Source organism: Panicum hallii, chromosome 4 (genome assembly GCF_002211085.1).
Source record: "Panicum hallii strain FIL2 chromosome 4, PHallii_v3.1, whole genome shotgun sequence".
Lineage (NCBI taxonomy): Eukaryota > Viridiplantae > Streptophyta > Magnoliopsida > Poales > Poaceae > Panicum > Panicum hallii.
The window spans coordinates 52184015-52206364 of record NC_038045.1 but is presented as its reverse complement, the minus strand read 5'-3'; the positions used below and the strand labels follow the sequence as shown (position 1 = coordinate 52206364).

General features: G+C 47.5%; 3 protein-coding genes and 1 pseudogene across 3 annotated transcripts; 2 read left to right on the top strand and 2 right to left on the bottom strand.

Annotated features, from left to right (window-relative positions):
* Positions 1-38: 38 nt before the first annotated feature.
* Positions 39-3252, bottom strand: LOC112890685. The gene is made up of 2 exons (XM_025957533.1): positions 3128-3252; positions 39-1513 (listed from the first exon to the last, which is right to left on the bottom strand). Exon 2 carries the CDS (start codon positions 1492-1494, stop codon positions 289-291), a length of 1206 nt encoding a protein of 401 aa, XP_025813318.1. The 5' UTR covers positions 1495-1513; positions 3128-3252; the 3' UTR covers positions 39-288.
* Positions 3253-3663: 411 nt separating this feature from the next.
* Positions 3664-6235, bottom strand: LOC112890658. Its single transcript, XM_025957508.1, has 3 exons — positions 6215-6235; positions 5683-5840; positions 3664-4846 (listed from the first exon to the last, which is right to left on the bottom strand). The coding sequence occupies exons 1-3, from the start codon at positions 6233-6235 to the stop codon at positions 3664-3666; spliced, it is 1362 nt and encodes a 453-aa protein (XP_025813293.1).
* A 3472-nt stretch (positions 6236-9707) lies between these two features.
* LOC112890657 lies at positions 9708-11169 on the top strand (annotated as a pseudogene).
* Positions 11170-11792: 623 nt separating this feature from the next.
* Positions 11793-21890, top strand: LOC112888410 (putative F-box protein At3g25750). The gene is made up of 2 exons (XM_025954620.1): positions 11793-12140; positions 20461-21890. The coding sequence occupies exons 1-2, from the start codon at positions 12037-12039 to the stop codon at positions 21662-21664; spliced, it is 1308 nt and encodes a 435-aa protein (XP_025810405.1). The 5' UTR covers positions 11793-12036; the 3' UTR covers positions 21665-21890.
* Positions 21891-22350: the final 460 nt, after the last annotated feature.

Genomic DNA, 22350 nt, shown 5'->3' with positions numbered 1-22350 from the left:
CACACATATTGCAGATCATAGTAAAGAAAGCAGTCACAGAAAAACGAAACCTCAAATGCGTGTAAAATGTTCACTGCTAATTCAGATAGAGTACACCTAAAATCTCAACGGTGAAACTAACAAGCCTGCAAACGCTAAATATGTCCTTCCAATTTCAAAGTGCTAAATACCATAATAACATCATTTATGTAACGGCAAAAGTCTCTGTTTCTGAAGAACTTGAACACGAAATTTCAGCAACACAGGAGCAGCAAGAAACAGCTGCATTTTGCAGCAGCTGGGCATCAATCACTGGCCATCTGAGTACAGCATGCTCGGGTACACCCAGAACGGCTGCAGCTGTCTGTACCAGTTCCTCTTGAACACAAGGTCAGGGTCAGTGGAATCATCCCACACGGCATCTGCATCATCACCCAGCCCATGCAAGCTCCAAGGTTGAGTGTCATGGGCATAGTACAAGCAGTTGCTCCTACCGCTCCATCGTCCAGGGCTTGTGCAAGAAAATGCTGGGCTCCTCACATCGCCACCAATAAAGAGCGCGTGATTCTCTAGTTTCGCTGCCTCCACCCAAGTTGCAGGTTCAGTTGACATGTCTAGGCGGTAGGCTTTGTAGTTGACAGGTGCTCCAAACAAGAGGCTGATGTAGTGGTCAACAATCAGAAGCATGTCGCCACATACCACCAGCCATGGCCTTAGAAATGGGCATTCATCCATGTCATCCCACCACACAGTTGTAATCTCCTGCAGGCTAAGCTGGGGGGCCAAGGACAGAGTGTAGAGCCTGTAGCGGAAGTCCATCGCGATGAACCGTCCATTGAACTGCACAATCTGCTCTATCCGTGAATCATGGAGCTGCAGTTCTGACCAGGAATTGCTTCCAACCGGCCAATCAAGCAGGGAGCGTTCAGTGCAGTCCTCGTTGGATTCTACACAAACAAGGAGGTGTGAATCTGGTGATGCCACGGGAGCTGTCAGCATGCCAGCGTTGAAATAAGTGTCCTTGCTGAATGGGAGCTGTGGTGGTGAGACTTTGGCGCCAGTGAACACATCAACAACAAGACAATTTCCGCGACTGCCACAAATCAGCTGACCATAGGAAGAGCCTGCAAAACACAGCTTCTGAAATGCCTCTTGAGGAATCTGGCAGCGAACAGGGGTGTTTGGGTTGGCCAGATCAGTGACCTGGCATGTGCGCAGCTTGCGACCATCATCACCTTTGGAAGGGAGATGAGGAGCTGGCACACAGATATTGGGTCGGATGAGGAGAGGCGGGAGCAAGGCACAAAACGTAGATTTGGAAGGGTATGAGGAGAATGCGGCACGCCAAGAACGGCAAGTGCCAGCAAATGCAAGGAGGTCGAGGAAGGAACCCAACAGAGTAATGATAGACTGGAGCAGGCCTTCCGGGAGATCTGCCCACCCTTGAATCCCACAAACAGCAGGAGTTGTTGTGGTGGAGACAGAGGTGCTGGAGATTTTGCTAGGGCTTTGCATGATGACAGTGACAGAGTCTCTGCAAAAATGTAAAATTCGATGAACAAATTAGAAGCATGACTTGAATATGAGATGCAGGCAGATTAATTTCAGGAGACATAGGCACCCTACAAAAAATTTTATATTTGCTGTACAGATTCAAAGCAACTTGCTAAGTTGTCATACTCTGTTACAAATAAGGGATTCAATGCGGCTGGACAGATCCTAATCTTCGGGATAAGATAGTTAGACACAGGAAAAAAACCAGTTTTTCTTTTAATCCAAGTGCCTAGTTTCAATTTAAACTTTTATTGAAACTGCCTAAACCTATAGCTTATTTTCAGAACATGATATTTAGCACTCCCAGCAGTACACACAATCGACATGTGAAACAGAGGTGAAAACTGTTATTGTAATGGCACAAATGCCCAATCAATTGCTGAAAATTGTTTTGTTATTTGTCCTACCATTCACATGCCAACCAATCAACCATGGCATGCAGAAAAATAAAATAAAATTCTGCTCACAACCACCGCCTAACATAAAGTGGGGCCTTTCATCCAAGCCACATTAGTTGTGCTTGTGCATACTGCATACATCTGTTTGAATCAGGTCCATCTATTCTATGGTTGTTCTTTATACCATACAGTTACAACAGAATGCAATGGAAATCAACCATACAAACTTGATCCCACCACAAGAACAACTATGTGACACAATTTGTTAGTTTTGGTCTGAATTAAGAAAACAACACTTCAGAGAAGGTGCAGCCGTGTCAAATGAACCAAGTAAAAAAGAATCTAGGTATTAAGTGCCTACTTGATATTTGTATATGCCATACGCCACAGGTATCTGAAACCGCAATACACACTGATATAAATTGGAATTTTGATTGAATGCACAGAAGATTAAAGTACCCAGTTCTACTACCTACTTGCCTGGTAACCTACACGAATGCCACGTTAAAGATAAGAAGCAAGGGTTAAGTTGTTCAAATGGCATAAATGATAAATTCTCAGTAATGTGCCAAAACGAATACTACTAACATGCAATTTGTTTGGTTTCTGAATTCAAAGAGATCAGAGTATACTATCATTTCTTAAAATGGACTATGGAAATGAAAATCAAAAGTTAAGGCCCATCCAGGAAGCTCAAACATTTAGCCATTACATGAAAAGATACCACAGACTACTTTGTAATAAAAGCATAAGATCCTCAGCCAAATTAGACCAAAACGGAACACCAATGCATTGATATTTCTTCCCGTTTGCAGATCAACCGTGACATACACACAGCATCAAAATTCCCGTTGGAGACCACCACGCACAATCAAAGTTGGGTCTTTTATTCTAGCCACATCAGTAGGAAGGCATTTAAATCTACTTGATCACTGATCCATCAGGTCCATCGATTCTAGGGTTCTTCCGTTCCGTACATCTAACAAATACATCAAAATCCAAGGAAAGCTAACCGTAATAGGTCGAGTCGATATCACCCTAGACCAGAAGAACAAATGCAATTTTCGGCTTTGGCTTGAGAAACCGATCGAGGATAAGGAGAAGAAACGGAGGTGCGAAATGGACCGACAAAAGAAAAGGAAACAAGGATTTAGGTGCTGGAGTGAGAGAGCCAGGGAAGGAGGGAGAGCGCAGACCTTGCAGCCGAATCCGGAGGGAGGCCTCAGAGTGGATGCCGCGGTGGTGGCTGGTGCCGGCGTTTCCGCCGGCGATGTCTCGTCCAATTCGGCTTCCGGAACCGCCGCTTCTCGCCTTCCTCTCGTTCCCACTTCCCACCAGGATTTATGATATCCATTGTGGGCCAAGTTTGGGCCTTATGGGCTTATGCTCAACAACTAACACTCCCGTATTGGAATTTTTAAATATCTTCCTCACAAGTGTATTTGTAAGACTAATTTTAATGGAAGATTTTATGGAGAGTTTCATGATATTAAATTTTATACCATATCATATAGTGAGGAGAGATAAGGAGAAAATTTTATAGAATAAGAGGAGCCGGCACAGTCACCTAGTTCTCAGTCGTGGTAACTGTACCACGAAACTGTGGACTGAGGCTGCTCTAAGAATGCCGCGGCGTGGCGCGACGATGGCGTGTTCCCGGCGCGGCGATGGCGTGTTGCGGCGTGGCGACGGCATATTCTGGCGCGGCTTGTCCCAGGCGCGACGGTAGGGTTTATTTCATCCTATTATTGTGAACACTGGAACGAACGGAGCTACAATTATCGGATTTTTGCCATAGAACACCAGTGACGGGCACGACGGGGGCAACAGAGGATGAAGAGGCCGGAGATGGGCACCTGAGCTGCAGCGCGAAGTGAGCTGATGGGATGTCGCGGCGTGGCGTGGCGACGCCACGTGGACGGAACGACGAGATGCAGCGTGGCGAAAGCGAGATGCAGTTGCTTATTCCTCCCCACCTTTCCGGGTTCTTGCAGGCAAATGCTTGGCTCCTAGCTTCAGGGGCAATGAACACGGCCCAGTTCTCCAGCCTATCTACCTTGATCCATTTCGGTCCAGATGACAGGTCCAGCCGGACGGCTTGGAAACTTTTTTCCCAATGGCCAACCAAGAGAAGCGTGTCATCGCACACTACCAACCATGTCGCGATCAGAATGGACGTCCCTTCAAATACAGCATCTAGTTTCTGCACTGTGAACCTGGGCTCCAAACGTACTCGGAAGAGACCCCCACGATAATCCATTGCCATTATCTCACCTTTGAAGCTCGCAACCCGAACGACGGGCCGATCAACCTGATACTGGTTCAACCATGATTCACTGCCAACCTTCCACTCGTACAGGGAGCGTCCAGCTTGGACGAGGAGACTTGAGTCAGGTGATGCAAGAGGAGCTGTGAGTGCCCCAAAGATTGGGTGATCACGCTTGTCGATAATTAGCCGGGGAGATTTAGTCCTGGTACCAGTGAAAGCATCAAACAAGTGGCACTTCTTCTTATGGCTGTATATCAGATTGCCGTGGGAGTATCCTATATAGTCCATCTTGTCCACAGTTCCCCAAGGAAACTTGCATTGTAGTGGGGCAGCAGGGTTCATAAGATCGATGAAGAACTCAGGATAAATGCTACCATCGGGGAGCTTGGGTTGGAGTAGTAGTGGAGGGAACAAGGACAACAAATTGAAGGCAGATAGCGATGTGATAAAGGCAGCGTGCCAAGGACGACAGGTGGCTGCAAAGGCAAGGGTTTCATGCGGGGACCTTAGACGAACAATGATTGACTGGAGCAGGTCATCTGGGAGGTCAGCCCAACCTTGGACTTGGGGTACCAATGTGGAGGATGGCACAGAGACAGGAGGGTTATAGATCTTCTCAGAAATTGTTTGCGCAACAGCAACCTCCCTGTCAGCAGAATCAACTCGAGACCAAAAGTTAGAAGTATGCCATGAGTGGAGAATGAAAGAAGAAGAAAATAGTATTGTTAATTAGATAGAAAGACATATATACATTGGTCACATAACATGTCTTTTCACAAATATATTGGTCACAGGGGCATGATCATGAGATAAGTATATGCAGTTGACCTTAAACTCAAAATGAAAAATGATTGGATTTTCTTTTGGTTCAATGTAGGATATAAATATTATAATTTTTGCAGAATATGCCATGTGCCCGCAGTTTAATTTGTTTGCACCAGTTTGCTTGTATGCAGTTCAGTGTCAGCTAGCAATTGCTTCAAGCATTTTGTGCAATATGGTCACTCTGAACATCCTCAAATCATGTGGTGTTCAGATATATTCGTCATAATAAAACCCATTACAATTAATTGAAACATGAACCTGTACCGGAATTTTCCCATTACAATAAAACAAACAAATAGAACACTGGAATTAGAATCCAATTGCCATTCTACTTCTGTAGTTCATGATGTCAATTCAGAATGCAGTTACAATCAAACTTCCAGCAGGTTGTTGATACCCTATCCAGGCACTAGATGGACCGAAATAACAGTGAAGTGGATCTTAACTGAAACTGGCTTCATCCATAACATATGAACAAGAGATTGGATGCAGAGTTCACTGAAACTAGAGAGAAAACAACCGACGCCGTTGAGTTGGCCCTTGGATTCATCCGAGCTACGCCCTCCACTGATGGAAGCTAAGGGGAAATCGAACTAGCTTCGAGGGGGAGCCGGGGAGGGTTTAAACTGCAGGAGGAGGGGTCGATTGGGCACGGACCTGGAGAAGGAAGAGGAGGAGCGATCCGACGCCACCGCGACTCCGTCGGCGATCGCTTCTTCCCGCCATTGGGGGAGCGCTGTCTCTCCTGGATTGGAACGGAACACCGAGTCGTGAGGAGGAGGAGGAAGGATTGGAGCCCCAGCAACCGTCTCCTCCTATAAGGCCCAGTTGTCTCCTTCGGGACGGGCTTGGGCTCTCCCACCCCCAAAGGAAATTAATTGATGAGCCAGCTGGAAGGCCCAAGATTACTGGGCTGGGCCCAGCGCTCGGGTTCGCTCTCGTCAACGAGGTCGCCGCCACCGTACGTGTATGCATGTGTTTTTGTCGTGTGTGGTGATCGAACAAATGCATCTGCCATCCAGCCCGGACAGATCTGTAATGACAAACTCGCATGGTCACGTACTGCAGCCTTAGCTAGAACCTTTTCTTTTCTGGTTCTGATGTGGTATCTTCCAACATCTCAAGAACAATGACATGCATGGGTATAGGAAATTCCGTGCCGTCGGCGTGGCATCTGTTGAGATGGTACCGTGATACCATCTTCCAACATCTCAAGCGAAATGATGACATATATAACAGAACTTTTCAGTGTACAACGTAATAAACTATTGGTCAAACCACGAACTGTTATGTCTATGCACAGTAACTACTAGGACTACTAACTAGGATGCTCCTCCGGCCTCCGTTAACGCTGCACCCTTGGGCGGGCTGTGTTATCAGCGAGCACAGTATAAAGAAGGTGTCTTGCAGCGTATTACAACATCACTTGAAACCTAAATTTTTCTTTTTTGCTAAGTCAATATACGATTCGCAGGCTTAAAATAATGAGCCGGTAAGACTAAACAAAGATCTGTCGATTATGTTAGAAGTTATAGGTCTGCAAAGCGGATACATGGACACAAAATGTAGTACAGAAAATGAAACGATAGCATCTCTTGTAGGTAGCAAGAGATTTTAACATATTATAGAGATTTTAACATATTCTTGCATAGTGAAAATGAGAATGGAAACCAAATCAAGCAAGTCATGTAAAGCGGTTGGAAGTGCCTTGAGCGCTCCTATCACCTGCATACAATAGAAGCGGTTGCACATGAGTTAACTCTTTGACAAAATCACCAAAGAACAAGAAGTTAACTCTGCTTCCATGTACAGGAGTTATCAAAAAAAGGAAAAGATATTAAGATAATTTGAAGATAATTCAGCTTAGTTTAGTTGGGCACAATTGCAGATTCCATTTTCCTCATTAAATATCCAACTAACCAAATTCATTGACACTGGATCCATAATATCAAATAAACTACTAAATATTCTGCATTAATGTAAATCAACAAACTGAACCGGAATTTACGTGAGGACCAGAACTTCAAAAGAGTGCAGGACCTTTGTCGGTGTTTTACCAGCTGCCCACCGAGGGGTATATCCAAGGTGGTAAGTTTAGGTAAGGAGACGCCGATATCAAGAACTCGAAGGTGTAAGGAACACAAGACTTAGACAGATTTGGGCCGCAAGGTGCGTAATACCCTACGTCCTGTATGGTGGTTTGTATTGCCTTTGGTGTAGATGTTATATTTTGAATGGGTCCTTGCCCTCCCCCTTATATATCCGGGAGGTCAGGGTTACATGAATCCTAGTCCAATACTAGCCAAGAAATCGTACCTGGGTATAACTCGAGTAGTTTTCTTTTGTACCGACTAGCTTTATCTCCTACTCATACGAGTAGAAAACAACATAAATAAGAGATAAAACAGGCTTTATCTTCTAACCTTGTTTAAACTACGTTATGCACACAGTTCTGTAGCCCCGGGTCTGACAACCTTGGCTGGCATCTTGATCTCCAAATGATATACTTGTACCTGATGCATTGAACAATATTATTCAGTGACTTACTACTGCTACTGCTACTGCAACCTATGCAAGGAACAAAAAAATACAATTTACTTTGCATCTAGAATGAGTGTTTTGGGTTGTACCTCATTCCCTAGAAGTATTGGCTGATTGACCTTCACAAAGAACTTGACCTACAATGCAAATGTTAGTATTGCTTTTACTTCAAAAAAAATAAAAATATAGACAAAATAAAATAAGAAACTTAGGCCTGTCTTCTTTTTTTTTCTTGAATAACCAATCATTCCCGCATACAAGGGCTTCTAACATTTCAGGAATTAGTGAACTTCTAGACTCCCCAAGGATCCCCTCATGAATTGAGAACAACCTTGTACTTGAGTGCTTCTCTAACCATTGTGAAGGTGGAATTCCAAAGGTTGGGTATATCAAGAGCAATACCACATTTTATAGAAAGACTATTCACCATTGCAATTTTGTTGAAAGCTTGAATTCGTGAAGGTGAAGAGTCAATGTGCTTCAAGAGCTCCCGATTCTTCTTTATCCCCTCATAAATAGTTTTCATCCCATCTTGAACCAAAATATTCAAGATATGTGCACAACATCTTACATGCAAATGTGCACCCTCAAACATCAACACGTGCTTGTGAGTATCTACCAACTCCTCACATGCGCTATTGTTGTTACTAGCATTATCCACTGTCAGAGTAAACAACTCCTCACATATGCTTGTGAGTAAACAACTTGTTTCTTATGCCCCATTCGGTTAGGCAACTCACAAGTGTTTCTTCAATGGCAAAACCTGTGCGTGGATACTTCACCTTCTTGAAACTTATTATCTTCTTTTTTATCTTGAAGTCAGGAGTGATATAATGAGCTATTATAACCATGTAGCCTAAGTTTTATATGGATGTCCACATATCTGATGTTAGGCACACATGAGAGTCCAGGCTTTGAAGTTTATTTTGAAGATCTTGCTTCATGCTCTGATATCTTTTAGACAATTATTACAAATAGTTTGACGGCCCACACAAGTGAGAGTTGGCTGCATTGTTTGTTGCATTGTTTGTTAAATAGGATTTCAGCATGTATGACAAACTCAACCATACGCTCACGACAAAGTTGATGGTCAAACACAAAGTTCTCTGTAGGTTTCTTCAAGGTTGCTATAAACCTCTTCCTATCAGTTTCTCCAATTGCATGACAATAATGAGAAATATGGGTTCTAAGGCTGCTAATTCTAGACTCAGTACTTAAATGGATTTGACAATACTTGCACACAGCTTTAAAACCATCATCAACTGGCTTTGCTCAAAATATTCCCAAACCTTGGACCTTCTAACACGTGTTTGGGTTGAATGAGAATCACCAGAGCTTTCCGATGTGTTTGCAGACATATTGAGGTAATAGGCTAGATAGCAATATCCCTATGCAACAACAACATATAAGAAAATAAGTTTAAAGTAGAATCACATGTTCAGCATGTATTAATTTGCTAGATGAAAGTTCAATGGAATAAAGAGAAGTCCACAGATCAGATAGTGCTCACGTGCAGGGGAGAAGAGGATTTGCGATATGAGTATATGCACAAACTAGAAGAGAGGAAAGAGAAGCGGAAGTGCCGGCAGCTTACAATGGGCTGCAAGCGTGGGAGTCGCGCCGTCTCGAGCGTGGTGGGGTCGCCGCACACCACCACCTACAGCGTGACGCGATTGGCCGGGCTCTCGCGATTAGCCGGGCTCGCTGGAGCTGGGCGCGGGGCGGGGACCCTGCTGCCGAGGCACCGACGAGGTGGCCACGAACCATGGGCGCGCCGCGGAGGTGCTGCGGTAGTGCGCCGCGTTCTTGGGCGGGGAGGCGGCCGGGCCCGCCACGGACCTGCTCGCCCGATGGTGCTCGCAGCGTCCGCAAACGCGGGGTTCGACGGCCGGGAAGCAGTGGTGAGGTGGAGGTAGCGGCGGCAGGTCTAGCAGTCACGGTTACAGCGTATGTGAGAAACCACGAGATAGCCCACGGTTACAGCCCGTTACAAATCGAATCGTTTACTATTATTTTTAGCATATCGACATACATCCTATGCTATGATTGGTTCCTGCTCAGTGAAATGGAAATCCTAGTTTACCTTGGTGTATAGTAAGAGTTGTTGCATTTCTCCTTATCGTTACCCTTTATTCAGCTGAATTCTGATCAGTTCTGCTTGCTTGAATTCTCTGTTTCACAGGGACGTTGCTACTGCAGAAAGGCCCTCCAAGAAAACCTGCCACACCTCAAGCTCTACTTCCCTTGCTGCATCCGGCCCCGTTGTTTGGGCAGATCTCCTGGACAGCTTGCTTCATGAAATAATTTCTCTCCTTAGCTCATTCCATGATCTCCTTGCTTTTACTAGCACCTGCCGATCTTGGCGTGCTGCATTCTCTTCCTTCCCATCTGAATTTAGCTTCAACATCCCACCGCTGTACCTCCAACCAGAAGCTTTTTTTCCTTCGTCCCTGTGGGCCAATGTGTGATATTTGGCAGCTCACTGACCTTGCAAAGCCAACCGCCCCACATCAGTTGTCAGCGCCAGATAACCCTTTTGATGACATGAGCTATTTGGGCTGCTCATATGGTCATCTTATCTTTTCCGATTTGGAGCATTGCTTCCTTGTTGATGCATACACTGGTGCTACCGTGAGGTCTCCCAATTTCAAATTCACTGGCAACCATCAGATCTAAATTGGAATACTTTTAGCTCCCATCAGCTCAGCCCGCTCGCAGCTTCTCCTTTGGTCGAGATCATCCATGTTCCAGTGGCAGGTTGGAAGAGACTCTTGGTCGCAGCACCCCCTTCCCCTTGATGGAGAGGGAATCCTTCAGATTGTGTTATTCAAAGTTGAGATGTTTGTCATGGACTGTCTTGTGAGGCTGCACACCGTTTGCTTGGCACCTACTCTCAGCATGCAGGAAATAGATGTTGCATGGCCTAGGTGGGGACAAGGTTGTGGGCATGAGTTTCAAGCCATGGTTGGTGGTTTGTGGGGACATGCTTCTCTTGGTTGACATCACAAAAGGCACTCATGACAGACTTGGCTTCACAGGCACCTTCTGTGTTTTTCGCTTTGACTTCTCTGTCGTACCTGCTAAGTTGGTGAAGGTAGAGAATTTGAGAAACCATGCTCTCTTTGTTACCTTTGATAGGAGCCCAACATTTTCTTGCATGAGTCCTGATAGATGGGGAGGAAAGAGTAATCATATCTATGTTGCCAGCAACTCTGAAGATTCTCAACCTTGGACTATAGCCAAGATTGGTCAGGCAACACGTTTTATGTGGCCTTCAGGGCACAATCTATGGGTGCTCCCAAATTTGGTTTATGGTGTTGGCAGGTGACCATCTTTGCTTGATGTGGAGCTTGGGCAAGTGCCTAAACCGAGCCCTTTTCCATCGCTGTCTTTCTATGATGTAATCCTTTACCTGTCATGGTTTCTTTGACCAAGTGCTGTGCATACTCATACTCAATTAAGTTTAAGCTGTACTGTCATGCAGCTGGTTGCCCTAATCTTTTCTGTGTGGAACAGTTGAATGCTGAAGTTGCCTTGTGGAGCTATTTACTCTAAAACATATGGTAGTATCCTGAAATATTGCTCTTGAGGCCTGGAATGAATTGTGCCTATCTTTTTCTTTTGGTAAAGTTAAAAGCTTAATGCCATGCTTACTGTGAAGTGCCATGTGATTGGACATTGCATTAAGAAAAGGGAAAATGATTCCAAATATGTAGTTGATCTTCAATGCGTTTATTTGCAAGATGAGTGATATATGTATCTTTGTTGCATGAGACCTGACCAAAAGATGCGTTGATGGATGTTATTCGATATGTTTATCTGAGACCTGACCAAACGATGCGTTGATACATGTAATTCTTGTCATTTTGTTACTGTGAGAGTATTGCATGCCAGTTGATGACCTTGTTGTAATCCCAAGTGCCTGCCTGGCCAGTTGACGATTCCATGATTTATACTGTCATCAATATGATCTGGTCTTAAAACTGTCAGTATATACGAATCTAAAATAATGTACTGCACATCATTGCGAGAAAGTCATTTCGTTTACCAGCATTTGTTTTTACACTATAACATGCCTGTTTTCTTTGGATCCTCGAATGCCATGCCTGTTTTCTTTTTCTTTTCTGCAGGTATATCATGTAGGGGAAAAAACAGTTTGCGGAGCTTGAAAAATAACATGATGCGTACATGCAGTAGCTTAAAAAAAGAAAACACAGCATGCAGGGCTTCTGCCTTTCGTTCTGGGCCGCTCATGGGTCCGACGTGTTTGAGATTCGGCCCATACAATTGAGTCTGCCAACAACACAACTAACGTGTAACGAGACCGAAACCCATGGGCCAACTCGGCCCAACAATTCACCTAGTCTGGACCCACCAGGCAGCCGCTCGGCTTCTCCGCACTCGATTCCGTTCCTCGGCGACAGCTCCGCCGCTTCCTTGTTCTCCTCGCCGCCGTCTCGTACGGCCACCATGGCCGGCCGCCGCCGCCGCCGCCGCGGACATCTCCGACAAGAACGGTCGCCGCTGGCGCCTCCGCCAGAAGATCCCACGCCGAGGGAACCCACCACTCGCAGGTCTGCGCGCGCTCCCTTACCCTAGCCCCTCGCTCCATGCCTCTGTTTGTTTTCCATTGATACAACTTCGCTGCATCGATGTTTAGCCAGGCCAATTAAATCAACTGGGGACCAGAGTTTGCTTTCCTATTGTTTGTTACGAAATGCTAAATCTCATCAGTTATATTACCATGGAAATACTATATTTATGTGGCGTAAGAGCTGGCTTAATGTTTCTTGTATATTGGGTCACTTCATTCTTACCTTCATGCGAGATACCTACCAAAGTTCAGAAAAGATAATGCTATATTTATGCATCTCTCCTTTGAGTAATAGCACAAGGATCCAGAAAGAGCTCGGTGATGAAACTATTAAAATCTCGACAATTCATAGCTTAAACTAATTTTTGAATTGTAACGAGCAGGAGAGCTGCCCTCTGTATTAATAGGAAGAGGGAAAGCCAAGAGGCTTCAGTACTGTACAAATGTTAGCGCAAAACAAGAAAATTATGGTGCATTTAAAACACGCATGTGGACTCGCACTCTACCAATAAGTCGTGCCAGATGCATTGCGCCGGCCATAGTCCACAACGATACCTCATCTCTGATTTTTGTGATCACCAAGAAAGAGGGCACTTCTGTACGATTGAAACTGCGAGCGTTGCGCTCCAGCCAAACTTCCCAGCATACAAGGATGAATAGGGATTTCGAACCTTTGAACTCCTTGTGTCTCGGCTAATGCCGACCACCACTCATAAACTGAGGCTGTTTGTTTCCAGTTTGTTGGGTGCAGCGACAGTTCCTCCAGCCAAGTAGAAATATCCGTCCAAATACGCCTGGTAACCCTACACTTAGAGAAGAGGTGCATTCCAGTCTTAGGAATCCTGCGGCAAAGAACACAAGCTGGGTTATGCATCCAGCCTCTCGCCTGTAGTCTGTCCGCGGTCCAGATTCTATCTTGAACCACTAGCCAACTGAAGAATTTGCATTTTGGAGATGCCCAAGCCGACCAGATGATTTCATTGAGGTTTGTGCCGATTGCCCCTATGAATTGCGCATGGTAAGCTGAGCTTGTCGAGAACTGACCAGACTCGTTAAAATTCCATGAGATTTCATCTTGGACATGCGGCCTTAAATTCACCTGTTGAACATTCTTCCATAGTTGCACGAATTCCGCAAATAGCCGTGCAGAGAAAGACGGGTGCAGGAGGTCCAAATCCTTGATCCATGTGTTGCCAGTTAATGCCTCCTGCAGCGTTCTATTCTTTTTTCTTTGAGATTGTGTAGACGGATGGTGCCAGGTCCTTTGACGGAGGCCCTGAATCCATGCGCTGTTCCAAAAAGATATTTTCTCTCCATTTCCAATTGTGATGGTTGTTGCTGCCGCAAAAAGATGGTGGTCTATTTCATTGCAAGGAAGCTCGTCGCCGACCCAAGGCTTGTCCTCCGGATTCCAGGCTCGCCATAGCCACCTGAGCCGAAGTGCTCTCGTGAATTTACCTAGATGTAAAATAACCAGACCTCCATTTTTCTTTGATCTCACAGCCCGTGTCCAATTCACCTTGCATTTGGCTCCTGTAATTCTTTCGCTGCCGGTCTAGAGAAATTGTTTGCGCTTTGCGTCGATGTCTTGCAAGGTTGCCTTTGGTGCTCGCAGCGCTGTTAGGAAGTAAACAACCTGTGATGTGAGGACTGCTTTGACCAATGTGAGCCATCCAGCATAATTTAGGTTCCGTCCATTCCAACTATTGAACTTTGCCACCATTTTATCGACGAGCGGTTGAAAATCCACCCTTCGCAGTGAACAGTGGTCAAGAGGAGGCCCAAGTACTTGATTGGGAATTGTGTCCTTTTTGCCGGCAAATCCGTAAGAACAGGCGTGATGTTGAAGCCATTGCAACGGATAGGCACCACTGTTGATTTCTGAAAGTTTGTCTTCAGCCCTGTTGCCTCTCCAAACAGCGTCAGCAGCTCTGTAGGGGCGGACACTTCTTCTTTAATTGGTGCTAGGAAAAGTGTGACATCATCAGCATACAGGGAAATTCAGATACCCGTTGTTCGGCCTCTTATTTTACTGAAAATTCCCCTTTTTGTTGCCAAGTTGAGGAGCTTTTGCAGCGGGTCAATGGCAATGACAAATAACAGTGGTGAGAGAGGATCGCCTTGATGCAGACCGCGGCCATGACGGATTGGCCGTGTTGGAACTCTGTTTAACAGTACTCATGAGCAAGAAGTTGAGAGGAGGCGGGCGATCATCTCCCTCCATCGGTCAGGAAAATCCAATTTCTGCATTAGAGTTAGTCGGTAGTCCCATCTCACAGAATCAAAAGCCTTGGAGATATCCAGCTTGAAGAAAAGGGTTGGGGTTCGATTTCTATGGAAGCGTCTTGCCGTGTTCCTAACTGACAAAAAAATTTCATGGATACTTCTCTTCTTGATAAACGCGCTTTGATTTGTTGAGACAATCTTGTTCATGTATGGGGCAAGACGGAGAGCAAGTGCCTTTGTGATTATCTTGACAAAGGAGTGAATTAAGCTGATTGTTCGAAACTTCGTTATCGCAGCAGCACCCTCTTTCTTTGGCAGCAGGACAATGTTGGCTGAATTGATGATTTGTAAGCTGGAACATCTGAGGGAGTAGAAAGAGTTTGCAGCAGCGATGATGTCATCTTTTATGATGTCCCAGCACGACTTGATAAAGGGCCCCGTGAATCCATCCGTCCCTGGTGCTTTGTCTGATGGCATTTGGTTGATCACATTTTTTAGCTCGTCTTCCGTAAAAGGCACGTCTAATCCCCTTAGATCATGTTGTGTAATGTCGAGGGAATCCCAGTTGATGTCGGTGGTCTGTTGCGGCGGACATCCCATGATTTCATCAAAATGTGTTTGGATTACCGACACCTTTTCCTCATGTGTGACCGCCCAGCCTCTCCTATTTTTTAGCCTTTGTATATGATTTTTCCTTCTTCTGGTGTTTACCCTCCTGTGGAAAAACTGGTGTTTGCATCTCCCAGTTTGAGATTAGTTATTCTAGACGCTTGCTTTTTCCGAGCTCTTTCAACTGCCGCCAAGCCTAGAACGCGGGTCTTCAGTTTCTTTCTCAAGTGTAATTCTCCTTCGGACAATTGCCGGCATTCTTGCGCTAAGTCTAGTCTTAGAATGATCTCAAGTGCCATGTGCAGCTGCAGCTTTGCATCTGAAATAATAGAGTTACTCCACTTTCTTAGGGCCTTAGCTGTTTCTCCCATTTTGTGATAAAGCTTGTGGAAGGGCTCATGGTGTTCTGAGCTGCTGTCCCATGCAACAGCCACGACTTCGCGGAAGCTCGGCAACTTCGTCCAGAAGTTTTCAAACTTGAAAGAACGCGGCCAGCGCGATCCACTTTGGTTAGATAGGAGAATTGGGCAATGATCTGATAGGGAGGTGGACAGAGCGTGGAGCACATACGCGTCGAAGACTGCATCCCACTCGGCATTGCAGAAGACACGATCCAACTTTGCCAAGGTGGGATTTCTCCTCTCGTTGCTCCAAGTGAAATTTCCGGTTTTGTAATCTGATTTTCCTGAGATCACACTCCTCAAGGGCGCCACGAAATTGTCCCATTAGCCTGCGATTTAGGTTGCGATTGTTCTTGTCGCTCGCCTTGTAGATCATGTTAAAGTCACCTAGGATAAGGCACTGTATCCCCCCCCCCCCCCCCCCATCAGTTTGGTATTGGTAAGCTCCTGGAGGAAAGCTTGTTTTCTTGTGTACCTTGACGGCCCATAAACAGCAGTGAGGAGGAAGGAATTTGAATTTTCTCGCGAGATGACAGTTGCGGAGATGTGGAACTCCTGAATGACTATGTTCCTTAGGTCTACATAGTTGTCATTCCACAGCAACAAAATTCCTCCTCGTGTCCCACTCAGTCCGCCAGCAGGTTTGTACGCAAAGTTGTTAAGACGATGCCATCCCAGGTATGATGCTGTGAACTGATCGATGGTGTTCAACTTTGTTTCTTGAAGACATGCAACGTGACAGAGTGTTGCAGCTAGCAATTCATGAACAGCATCACGGCTTGCAGGCCGATTCAATCCTCTAACATTCCAGCACTAAATGTCGATCTTTGGTGTTGCCATTTTGAAACATGCAGAGGCACACAGCAGGTAGGCACGCCCAAACAGAGAGCACAGGCGTGGCCAATGATCGTCGCAGAACAGCAACGCCAGGAAGGAATGGAGCAACGCAATAGTTTGTAGAGTCTGAAAATGCGCCGACGAGTTTGCGCTTTAATTGACAGGCAACAGGCTGGACAGGGCAGCCGGAGTTTGAAAGCGGAGTGGCACCGCTGAACATGCAAATGAAAGCTAAACATGATAGTAAAAGTTGATAGCTCGATCGGACATTGTGGCGGGTGCTTCGCTTTTATCCTCAAGTCGCCGTCGGCAGCGCTCCATGTGTTAGTAGCAGAATTTTCACTCTCATTGAGAGTGAAGATGACACTAGGAGTTCGGAATTTTCTGTGTTTATTTCTCAAACTCTACCACAATGCCATGCCCTCCAAAGGGTTGGAGATATATACTTATAGGCTGCTAGCCAGCCAAGGATATGCTAGTTGCTAGTCTAAGATGCCAAACTAGATGCTGTCCTAAAAGCAGTCCAAGATGCTGCTGTCCTAGCTGCTCTAATGCTGTTGTCCTAGCTGCTCTAAAAGCAGTCCAAGATGCTAAGAAAAACCACCCTGCCCACAAAGGCCAAGTATAGAGACTTATTCCCATCACCATCAAGCTGTGCCGCTCCTGCCGGCACTTGAAGTTCCTGGACATCAGCCTGCAGCTTGACGACCCCTTCATTCACCAGGCCTGCGAGCGCCTGATCGAGCGTGTCGTCATCGTCGTCGATGTTTAGTATTGCTGGGAGTGCGGCGATGATGTCCTACGGCAAAGGGCCATGAAACATCGCAATATACTCCTGCAGAGCGCTCTCAATTTGCGGCATATCATTATTAAGAAGTCCCAGTTTGCGGCAAAGATTATGTTCCGCTTTTTGGACTACAAGGATGCGAGGTGCATTTGATAATCTTGCACTACGTCGTACCATAGACATATCGAAGACACGACGTGGGCGCCGACGTGGTGGTGGAGCTGGCGTTGGTGATGGCAAGGCTGCTAGAGTCGGCGTCGGCACAGCAAAGAAATCAGCAACAGTGCCCTTTTCTTCTCCAGCCATCTCCACTTCTTCCATCTCCACATCTTGTGTCATCCCGTTCCCTGCAATTGTTGGGCTTCCAGGACCCGAGGCATGTCGATAGGTGAAGCAGGCCGAGGCCCGAAGTAAGTGATGCCCGCCGAAGTTGCGAGCTCAAAACGGCGAAGGGCGAGCTCCACCGCTGCAATGGAGGTGTCTTCTGCTGGCCTAGGAGTTGCCTCGGCCACCGGTAAAGCTTCAATGATTCGGGCGAACACTGCACTCACCGGGATTTCAGAGGCAACCCCGGTAGGTGCGATGCGGAATGTTGCGGACGAGGTTTCATTCCCATGTGCCGGGGCCTCCAAGATCCCCAGCTTGGCTGCCAAAGCACAGGCCTTGCTGATGTAGTCTTTGAGTAGCGCGAACGACGCGGCCGCCGTCTTACTTGCGTCGTCGTGCCCTAGAGCACTCAGGAGCCCCTGAGCAACCTCTTGCAGCGCATTGGCCTGCATCATGAAGAGGTCCTGTAGCGCCGGCCCGCCCTTGGTCTGCAGGAGTCCTTGCTGGGGTAGCGGAGCTGGGAGCCTGGCACCAACCTCCGGTGCGGGTGCAGCATGGTGCGTGACACCAGCCTCCGGTGCTGGTGCAGCATGGTGCGTGGCGCCGGCCTCTGGTGTTGGTGCAGCATGGTGCCTGCCGCTGCTTTGTCCCCATGTCGGCGTCGCGGTGAGCGTTCGTGCTCGCGACGGACGCCACCAGTGCTGACTTCTTTGTCTTGCCCACGTCGGCCATCCTGATCGTCACGGCCATCACGACTGTGCTTACGGTCTTCGTCGTCGTCGTGGCGGTGCTACCCATGGCCGTGGTTGAAGTCGGGGTGGTCATCGTTGTAGCGCCGACTTCTCCCGCCCATGCTCTCACGCCGCCTGCCATGATTGGCTTCCTTGTCTCCCTTGTCCCGGTCCCAGTGGGAGTCAGGGAGAGGCTTGACAGCAGGAGTTGGCACAGGGGCGCCATCAAGGACCCCCAGATGCCACTGTGGGAGGCGCCTCTTTGCCGGTGAGATGTCGCCGTGCTCGTCCACCGTCATGACGGTGTAGTCGTGAATTTCTTCCAGGTGAAGAACTATTGGATATTTGTGCCCTTGCTGCCAGTGTTCAGACGGCGTCTCCCTCACCTGCACAGAAGAAAGCTTGGCATCTCTCACCTTGCTTGTGAAAACAACCCAAACTCGCTTGGAAATCAGGCACGGGTTTGCTGTCCATGCCCAGACATCAATCATCTTTGTCTCCTTCGGCCGCTGCAGATTGGTTTCAATGTCCTCTAGAGCACAACGGACACCGACGATGCGTTCCACGATGTCAACGTTCCAAACGTGCCTCGGCATCCCATCGAGGCAGAGCTTGACGCGGAACAGCAGGGAGATGCCGAGTGCTGTGCGCAAGCTTCGCCACTTGACGAAGCGGATGTCGATGCCATTGCGCTTGACATAGCCCTGTTTGACAGGTTGCTTGCACTGGTGGCGGTTTAGGAACTTGATGAGGAAAGCTTCTTGCTAGTACCTGGCATCTCCTGGTGGCCCCTCGGGGTGGTGCCTGGTGACGAGCACTTTGCCAAGGCGCAGGCGGAACTCATCACGGATTGCCACCTCGATCTCCTTGGGGCCCGTCGACGGCGGGCCAGTCAGGGACCAGGAGATGGCAGCGGTGCTCTCCCATTCATGCAGGCTGGCTTCGATGTCGTAGGTGGTGGGGACAAAGTAGTGGTCGTCGTCGGGCCTGGTGGTGGGATCCCCCAGTTGGAGCGTGGTCGTTGACGTTGAGCACGCGGCGGGAGCTTGGTGTCGTTGCTGCGCCCGTTGCGGCGCTATGCAGGCGCTGGACTTGCACCCCCTCGCCGACGGGCGGTAGCCTTGCACTCACATTCGCGGGGGCCTAAGCGAAGACAGTTGAAGCACCGAACTGGATCCCGGCAGGAAGCTGCCCGGTGGTTCGAGGCCAAACAGATGAAGCACTTGCCGTCGGTCTTGGAACGGAAGACACGCAGGGCAGGGGTGATGGCACCAGAGCCACGGGCGCTCAGTGCAGGGTAGTGGCGTCGACCAATGCGGCTTGAATGCCCACTGCGGGGAAGTGACCTTGGTGGTTGAGGCTCGAAGCAGCCGGGCGATTTACGCCTCCAGTACGGCTCCCAAACACAAGTCCATCCTGGATCCGGTGGATTGAAGGAGCGAGGCGTAGGGTGATGGCAGGTGCGGGCGGAGTGGGGCGGTAGCTCTGCCGCCGAGGCGACGGGCGGCGAGGTGACGGGCCACAAACGGCGAAGTAACTGCGGCGAGCTGGCACAGTGTTATGACGGATTTGAGCCGCGGCTTGGTCGGGTTGGTGCAGTTGAGTGCAGCGGAGGGAAGCACCGGGGAGGACCTAACAACTTCAGCAAAAGAGCGGCGAAGCTCCGACTTGGGCGTGGCAGGTACCTGGGAGACATCCCGCACCGGAGGCTGCCGAATCTAGGAGGCGGAGGGGGAGTTGTTGGTGGGGATTTGAATGGGGGCTCACTGAGATCTGGGATGGTAGGAGCTGGAGAGCTCGGTGTTGAAGGTGCAGGTGGGCTAGACCTTAGTGATGAGCTGAACGGGCGCTAAGCACGCTTGAGGATGCGGAGCTTGGATGGCGCCGCCTAGAATGGCGACGCCGGCGGCGGGGGTGGAGCCGGCGTCATGTACGGCATCAGCAAATGGAAGTACACCTTGCCCATAGCTTAAACTAATTGTATGGTGTTATATTAGCCCTTGTAAAGAAGGTGGATTCCAATTGCTCATTGGCCAGTTCACCCCTAGATAGCTAAACTTTCCAGGAGGGCAGGGCGTATTTTCACACTTGTTGTGTCATGGAGATCTCTAAGTCTCATTGCTTGAATTATCGGTCTTGAGGTACCTGACTGTTATGAGAGATGAAAATATACATGGATTTCTCATTCTACTAAGAACTGTAACAGTGCTGTCGATGTTATTGCTGGTCGCATGTTTATATACATCATATTCTGAAGTTCAATGAAATGGAGATGTGTGTAGAGCATGTTTCTTTTATAACTGTACTTTTTGTTGTTGTCATGTTCATATCATTGAGTTCTTACTTCTGATCCATCATTTTTGAATTCTCTGTATTTTACAGGGAAGTTGCCATTCCAGATAGGCCCCTCAAGAAAACCTGCCATGCTTCAAGCTCTACCTCAACTTCCATGTCTGGCCCTGATGTCTGGGCAGATCTCCTGGACAGCCTACTTCTCCAAATAATTGCCCTACTTAGCTCATTCCGTGACCTCCTTGCTTTGATCGGCACTTGCCGCTCTTGGCGCGCTGCCCTCTCTTCCCTCCCACCTGCATTCAGCTTCAACTTTCCACCCCTCCACCTCCAACCAGATGATTATGATCCTCATCCCCATCGTAATTACGTCAAGCACAGCCTTTTATCCAATACCAAGTGGCAGCTTGTTGATCCTGCAAAGCAAACCTCCTCCCTTCGCTGTTCAGCACCCCAAAACCGTCGGGTTCACATGCGGTATTTGGGCTGCTCATATGGTTATCTTATCTTCTCCAATTTGGAGCAATGCCTCCTTGTTGATGCATACAGTGGTGCTACCGTGAAGCCTCCCAAACTCAAATCCACTGGCAACCATGATATCTACTGTGGATTCCTTGTAGCTCCCATCAACTCATCCAATTCGCGTCTCCTCTTTTGCTCAAGATCATCCATGTTCCAGTGGCAGGTTGGATCAAACTCTTGGTCAGAGCACCCTCTTGATGTTGAACGCATCCTTCAGGTCGTGTTCTTCAAAGGTGAGATGTTTGCCATGGACTTGCTTGGGAGGCTCCACAGAATAAGCTTTGTGCCTCAGCTCAACATGCAGGAAGTAGCAGTTATGTGGGGAGAGGACATGGTTGTAGGCATGAGTTATAAGCAATGGTTGGTGGTCTGTGGTGACATGCTTCTCTTGGTTGACTTCTCAGTAAGCATTGACCCCTTTTCTGGCTTCAGTGGCACCTTTAAAGTCTTCCGCCTTGACTCTACGGTTGAACCAGCTAAGTGGGTAAAGGTGGATAACTTGGGAGACAATGCTCTCTTTCTTAGCATTGATAGGAGGAATCCTACATTCTCATGCATGAGCCCTGAAAGATGGGGAGGAAAAAGCAACAGTATTTACGTCGCCAACCCATCTGCAGATTGTAATGAACCTTGGAGTGTGGTCGAGCTTGGTGAGGTGGTGCCTGGCACTACTTACAGTTCAGAACCCATCATGGCACCCAGACCCGGTATCCATCACCAGCAACTGCAAAGCCTTTGGGTGCTCCCCAGTTTGGTTTATGGCGTTGGGTGATGACAAATCTTTGCTTGCCTTAGAGTTTTGGCTATTCTTGGGAGCCCCTTTCCTTTACTACCCTAATATGATGTATTAACTGGCTATTCTTGTAGCTGTATGGTTTCATTGACTTGGCATTCAATGTCCTCCTGTACAAATTATGTTGTATTGTCATGCGATGGATACTACCCAGAAATATTGGTCCATGATCTGCATTTTCCTCCATGCTTTGCTAGACTGATTATGCACTCTTTTCTTTTTCCGTTATTTTGCATCTGATGTCTCCCAGGCTGGTATGAGTTCTGTCTGGTTTTCTTGCAGAGGTGGAACTATTACCATGTTTACTGTTACTGGAATAAGTGCCCTACGATCAATACTCTGAATCCCAAAAAAAGTGTTCATCAGACTGTTGTACAGTACACTGCTGTGTTTGACTGAGCTTCTGTCTTGGCCAGAGCCATTGGGAGAAACGATAAAGGACATTGTTCTGGGCTTTTGCATCATGTGATGCATACAACCTACGGAGCAAATAAATCATGTGATGCATACAACTTACTGATATAGGAAGGGCATGCTAGTATGCTACTGCATTCATTCATTCATGTTTAGCGTTCCCAATTTACAGCACCTGGAGTAGAGGGGCATTGATAGGGGACAATAGATCTAGAAGTAGTCTTTTCCTGAAATGCAGGGAAGTAACCAAG

Excerpts from the sequence above, each read along its gene's own strand:
- LOC112888410 (XM_025954620.1), top strand. The coding sequence starts at position 12,037 with ATGGCCGGCCGCCGCCGCCGCCGCCGCGGACATCTCCGACAAGAACGG. Across the intron at positions 12,141-20,460 it reads AGGGAACCCACCACTCGCAG|GGAAGTTGCCATTCCAGATA; the intron begins GTCTGCGCGCGC and ends TGTATTTTACAG.
- LOC112890658 (XM_025957508.1), bottom strand. The coding sequence starts at position 6,235 with ATGTTGGAAGATGGTATCACG. Across the intron at positions 5,841-6,214 it reads TGTTGGAAGATGGTATCACG|GAGGAGACGGTTGCTGGGGC; the intron begins GTACCATCTCAA and ends TGGGCCTTATAG. Across the intron at positions 4,847-5,682 it reads TCCTCCTCTTCCTTCTCCAG|GGAGGTTGCTGTTGCGCAAA; the intron begins GTCCGTGCCCAA and ends TTCTGCTGACAG.
- LOC112890685 (XM_025957533.1), bottom strand. The coding sequence starts at position 1,494 with ATGCAAAGCCCTAGCAAAATCTCCAGCACCTCTGTCTCCACCACAACA.